The sequence below is a fragment of the Enoplosus armatus genome, chromosome 13 (genome assembly GCF_043641665.1).
Source record: "Enoplosus armatus isolate fEnoArm2 chromosome 13, fEnoArm2.hap1, whole genome shotgun sequence".
Taxonomy (NCBI): domain Eukaryota; kingdom Metazoa; phylum Chordata; class Actinopteri; order Centrarchiformes; family Enoplosidae; genus Enoplosus; species Enoplosus armatus.
In genome coordinates, this window is record NC_092192.1 from 909,012 (window position 1) to 915,341 (window position 6,330).

The 6,330-nt window shown below is 44.9% G+C and overlaps 1 protein-coding gene across 1 annotated transcript; it reads right to left on the minus strand.

The window, feature by feature from the left end:
- Positions 1 to 2,089: 2,089 nt before the first annotated feature.
- Positions 2,090 to 5,487, minus strand: LOC139295789 (P2R1A-PPP2R2A-interacting phosphatase regulator 1). The gene is made up of 9 exons (XM_070918048.1): positions 5,387 to 5,487; positions 4,637 to 4,721; positions 4,486 to 4,542; positions 3,741 to 3,787; positions 3,605 to 3,662; positions 3,223 to 3,287; positions 3,072 to 3,127; positions 2,652 to 2,736; positions 2,090 to 2,536 (listed from the first exon to the last, which is right to left on the minus strand). The coding sequence occupies exons 1-9, from the start codon at positions 5,485 to 5,487 to the stop codon at positions 2,413 to 2,415; spliced, it is 678 nt and encodes a 225-aa protein (XP_070774149.1). The 3' UTR covers positions 2,090 to 2,412.
- Positions 5,488 to 6,330: the final 843 nt, after the last annotated feature.

Genomic DNA, 6,330 nt, shown 5'->3' on the forward strand with positions numbered 1-6,330 from the left:
AGGTTGGAAGCAGAACTGCAGCTCGTCTCTGAAACCGCCACCCGCATGTCATCAGCACCTCTGACCTCTGACCCCTGTTGAGTCATTAATGATTTCAGACAGACTAAATAAAAAAATCCCACATTAATATAACTGTCGCTGCTTATTAAAGTAATAGTTTTGAAGCATGAAAGGATGACTTGAACTATAATCAGATGCTTTGTCGTCAGCGCTGGATAGTTTCTGATCATGTCCTCTGAGGGCCTCCGTAGAGTTTGGAATGAAACCATTAAAACTTTAACAGAACCACGTCGGGCCGGGCGATGTGTCCGACATTATCAGCACTACATTAATCATTTTCAGATAATGGTACATCACACGATACGGCAAATATGTGCAAAATCACATCAAATAAACTGATGTTGAAAACAATGAACTGTTTCACTGTTGAGCTTCACACCAAACAGACGCGTAGAAGTTCACATCATCACCATAAGTGATACGTCACTGCCCAGCCCGAGAGTTACCACTGACTACAACGTCTTCATTTAAAGGGAAGAACAGAAAAGAAAGTATCCAGAGCTGTCAACAGCAGGACCGGGACGTCGACTGACCCGTCCGACAGGAAACACAAGTATGAAGCAGGAGAGGTTTGATGATGCTTTAAGGGGATTTCTACCGTCTTTAACGACTCAGATGACCTTCATGATTTCAAGTAGAAAGACTGAAGTCGTCAGAGAGAGAAATGAAAAAGTAGAAGTATAAATGCACCTTCAGGAGAAGAGCGCGGCCGCTTCCTGCAGATTCAATATGTACGATCAAACGCTGCAGGCTGAAGGAAAGTGAGCACGTATCAGCTGCTCCGACTGTCAATATTCACATATAGATACACTATCAACAACCAGCCGTGAAGAGTTCTTCACGCTTCTACAGACCGGGACAGTTTGTAAAAGCAGCCTCTCATCGCGGGAGAAGACCGTCCTCCTGCAGTGAAACCATCGACCAGTTGGACCGACCCAGAAGGCTTCAGTCGGGGCGACCCAGTCGAGACGGACAACTCGAGCTTTTCGTTAAAACACAAAAATCTTAGGCTTCAATGACTGAATTCACGTTCGTCACGTTCTGCTGGTTTGGGCTCAGAAATACAAGCTGTCCCCCCTTCATACGGGTCTTGGGTTTGGACAGTGTTTCATTGGATATATTTCATTTGAATTTGTTTTGTTGACTAAAGATGTCAAATTCATCTTCAGCCGATGTTCTAAATACATATTCTGTGAAATCTGACGTTGGAAATGTTATGACGCACAATAAGTGCGTAACCCTGGTTCACTGATTTGATTAAGTGCTGACAGTCCAGATGTTTCTACACCTTCCTGATAGAAAGATCATGTTGTTTGTATGTTTACATACTTGATTTCCAACAGATAGATACAACTCCAGGACAACAAGCAGAGTGCTGCCTTCAGTTTCTCCGGTTCAGTCCCGTGTCGACTGGATCTCTGAGGGTGGAACCACGTTCCTGCAGGGCTTCGACTCTGATCAACAGTCTTACAACTCAAGACCTTTTTAGAACTTCTTCAGAGCCTCAGAATTATCGATCAGAGATCTGAATCATCAACAGCAGCGACTGATTGGTCCGACTGGACCGGACCTGCAGATGTTGTCCTTCCAAGAAGCAGCAGAATGAGCCGTGTCCCATTTGAGACGACTTCGCCGAACAAACTTGATAGAACCGCTGGACACGTTCCATGTTCCTCGGAGGGTGTTCAGAGACGTTTGTGTGCTTCCTTCTTTTATCGTACGCTGTTTCAGTACAACTTGTATAACAAAGACGCTTTCTTCCTCTCCGTTCACAGGACACGCTGAGATTCGGGAGGTCTTCCTCAGTTCCAGCCTTACGCCCGACGACACAACCAGTGTGTCCTCACTTCCCACAAACGTTCCCAAAGGTTTTTCACGATCTCGCGATGATGCTGACGGCGAATCCTCTGTAAACTAATTTGAGGGGGAGGATTAGGTTCATACTACGAGCGGTCAGTCATAAGATGAACACATCCGCACAACTGTGACACAGCAGTATGAGTGTCCTTCTGCCCGATGGTTGGAGCTTGGACTCTGGTGGAGCTGGTTATATATCCAACACACCAGCAGATCACAAACGTTAGGCTGCACACAAATCAATCCAGGGATCCAAAACAAACGCTCCAGACAATAAACCCAGGCTGAACTCAGCCTTCAGATCGTCAGTTCTTCTGTCCGTCCAATGTGGTCGCAGGAAGAGGCGGGACTTATAGTGACGCTGGCAGATGATTGGAACAGAAATAAGGTGCAATGGTGTCGATGTTCCTCCAGGTTTTTGGAGCTGCTGGTGATCGGTCTGCACCCACAGTGACAGGGTCATGACTGGGGGAGAGGACGGGGGTGAGGCGGGTTTTAGTGTCCGGGGTGCTGATGGGAGGTGAAGGGGGTGAAGGAGGGGGGAGGAGAGAGAGATAGGGGGCTGGACTGAGGACTGACGCCTCCTGCAGGGGGAGAATCTGCCGCCGACTGAGAGACACTGAGGGGGTGGAGGGGGGAAACAAGAGGGAGAGGCAGGAAAAAGAAGCTTTATTCAGGACTTTTTATGTATAATTTGATACTAATACGACTGATGTGTTCAAGGTGATCCTCACCTGACCGTGTAGCTGCTGCGGTGGGCAGGATCCGTTACCCCGGCAACAAAAAGCTTCTTTGGGGGTCCGTCAGACTCCACCCCTCCTGAGAGACAAAGAGGGTCACAAATGTAGATACATTTATAAAAAACTTTCAAAAAGTAAAATCCATAATGTAAAAAATGTTTTTATGTCATTAATACACTGAGCTCTTGTTAGTCTGAGTCGGCGACGTTCATGAAAGTTGCTGTTTCACAACAACACGCCTTCTTCTGAAACGTCTCCACAGTTAAAGGTCTATAAAACAGCAGTTCTCAGTGGTGGAGAGTGACCAAAGCACAAAGATGTGTTTTCAAAGTTATCTGCGGTATCTACGGTTAGAACCAACAAGTTCGCCATTTCAACATTTGGACGTGATCGGAGGCCGAACGCGTGAATTACCTTTCCTCTTCAGTGGAGTTAATGCAGGCCACCTCACAGTGGCGCTGACTGCTGGTCTGTTGGACGATGAACAGATGTGTCAGTAGACTGAAACAGACAGAAACTCCCACTAAACACAGAACACAACCGTAGAAAGGTTTTGTTTATGTACCTGAACCTCCTGGTGGGACTCGGGGAGGAGTTTGGTGTGACGCCGCTGTCCTGTGACTGGAACCACTGAAGAAGGTCAAAAACAGAAAACAGTCAGTCTGAACCCTCTAATCTGGATTTAGTTTAAAAACTCTCATCTGGATTCAGACCACAACTATTTACCATCTTTATTAGGATCTCAATTTCACCTTTCACCTTTCTTACCTGACAAATCCCACGTCTCCCTCTGATTGGTGGATGGGATTGCTCTAAATACTACATTACCCATGAGCCTTAGTGTTCTAGAAATCAACTTGGTGTGTAAAATGTCCTAACTGACAGGAAGCAAAACCCATCAAAATAAGAGCCAAGCAGTAAAAAAACGCTGGTTTGGAGATGCTCACCACTGATGCGTGGTCATGCCACTGACTGACTGGAGGAACTGGGATCAGACTGGAAGCACTGGGAGAGAGAGAGGGACGGATCATTACACTGGGTTTAAACTTCAAAGAGCTGAACAGCGTATGTTGTGTGCTGTACCTTCGTCTCTGCAGACTCCCTCTGAGCGTCATCTCCATATTCTCCTCCTGTGTGGAGCACAACAAACAGCTGTTATTTACCTGCATGCTGTTCACGTCTCCGCTGACCTTTGACCCCATCTCCTGTCTCTCCAATAAAGGAAACAAATATCCAAACATCACCTACAACAGAGTCCCTATCAAGTTTCATTGACTAACATTCAAGACTGATTTTTTCATTCTACGAAAAAGACTGAAAGCTTGTCTGCTTGAATTTAATTTCTCAAAAGAAAAACACAAACATTAGCAACAATACTTTAAAGATTTCTAACACTGAATTTAAGACATGAAGTGCCACATTCATTGAATGATTACTTATTGTTATAATTTAATTTCAACCAAAACATCTTACATTTTAATTTTTTGAGGAGCATTTAAATCCTTAACTTTAAAAACGTACTTTCACCAGAATTCAACAGATGTGTCGGAAAAATTCAATTTATTTGAATTCAAATAAACAATCTAATCTAGATTCAGTCTGAACTGTCTGATCTATATTCAACTAAATACTCACTCTTGACCCTTTAATATGAATTTAGTTTTAAGACTCATCTAGATCAGTCTGATCTGGATTCAGTCTGAACCCTCTAATCAGGACTTTTATCCTTTTCTCTACGCTTCCTGGTTCATTTTCAGCCAGTGATGATGATGATGATGTGAGAACACCACAAAGACATTCGGGTCGTCTGAACTCTGTCTGTCCTCACCTGCCTCTTCTGGTCGAGTCTGTCTCCGGTCAGAGAGAAAGGAGAGAGGGGGACGAGCTGAAGGAGGAGAAGAAACAGAAACCATGGATGTAAGTCAGCAGGTGTTGACGAGAGGCCGCCAGTAAATGAATCTTCATTGTTCCACACTGACCTGTGAAGGGCAGCTGGGGTTGATGGACACGCTGCTGCGTCTGTATCGAGCCGAGGACACGGGACTGAAGACCGTCATCCCATCACTGAGAGAGAGAGACATTAACAACGCATTTATAGAAATACAGTAAGAGAGACATTTAGAGTACGTACAGGATTAATAATACTGTCTCTTTAAGTATTCACACAATAAACGTTGATTTGAAAGAACACAGTGTCACTTCCACATACACACATGATTGACAGATTTTGCAGTAAACAGTGTAGTTAGATAAGAACCAGAATATCTGACACCAAACAAAACAGAGTTTTAACAGTACAAAAAAACAGGGATGACTTAGTTTAAGTTTGGTGGACGTAATAAACTTTAGTATTGAACACCCTGCTTCATAAACATGTACACAGCATTTAATGTTGAAGCTGGATGAGATACAGCTATTTTTACCTGCTTTAATAACTGTTTAGTTATTAACAGATTATAAACTAATCATATGTGTTGTATGTAAAATCTGAATCAGTAAAGTAACTATAGTGGTTAATGTAGTGAAGTCAAAAAGATACACACTTTATATAAAATTGAATAATACAATTCTTCGCAGAATAGAAGAGTGGTTCGTATGCAAGCAGAACATTTCTTGGATCATATTTAAAAAGATTTGTATGGCAGCCTATAAACAAGGCAAATCAAAATTGAATGTTTTTTTAATGGAATTCAGTGTTGCATATTTGGTGGTGATGTAATACCACTGACCTGACACTGGTGATCATGGGGGCGCTGTTCGACCTGCGCAGTGCCCCGCCTCCTGCCCCGCCAGCTGCGCCTGCGCACTGGTCCACTTCCATCCGTTCCATACTTTGGTCCGCAGGCCCGGCGGTGGCAGCGCCGACAGGCGGCCTCCGACCTATCGACGGCGGCGTCGGGCTCTACTCGAGCCCGGTGGAAGCCCGACCCGCAGGCCTCTCGAGCAGCAAACCCAGAGCCGCCAAGTCAGCGGGCTGAACACCGACGCTGTCTTCTCTCTACCGCATTTCCCTCAGAAAAACACCTTATCCGTGTATGACTGCGGGTCACACCGTCATTTGTAATCCACAGCTACGCTTCACTTGCTGCTGTCTCTGACACAAATTTAATGGCTGCGTAAAAGCGAGATAAAATACGAACCCCGCGCAAAAACACTTCAGCCAAAGTTTAGTAAGGGCATAGAGTTAAAACTCACCCGGCTGTCCCGCCTCTACGGTGAAACTTTTAATTCGAGTCCGTACAGGTGACGTGACTTTTAGGATTAGCTGTTGAGCTAACTTGGTTTGCAGTAAAATCTCCAGTCAGAGATCAGAAAACCGCTAAGCAGCTGTCCGAAACTGTCAAGCCCGGGCTGGTCACACAGTCCCCAGGGAGAGTCGGTCACACCGTCCCCCGAAACACCGAGCAGAGCTCCAGAAGAATCAAAGAACCGCTCAAAATTAACAGTTTGAAAGATTTTTCAACATAGTCCTTGACCAAATAGAGGTAGTTCACCAACTGTGAAAACAGCGCCGCTGTCGGGTCACACAGAGAACTGCAGCTTGGAGGACAGCGCAACAAGAGGAGTGAGAGAGGGAAGCAGCGCCATTAGTTTTATTAATAAAGTTAGTTCCTCCAGCAGGGACTTCACGCTCTGTTAGAGTCTCAATACAAGTGTTGTAATTGTTTTAATG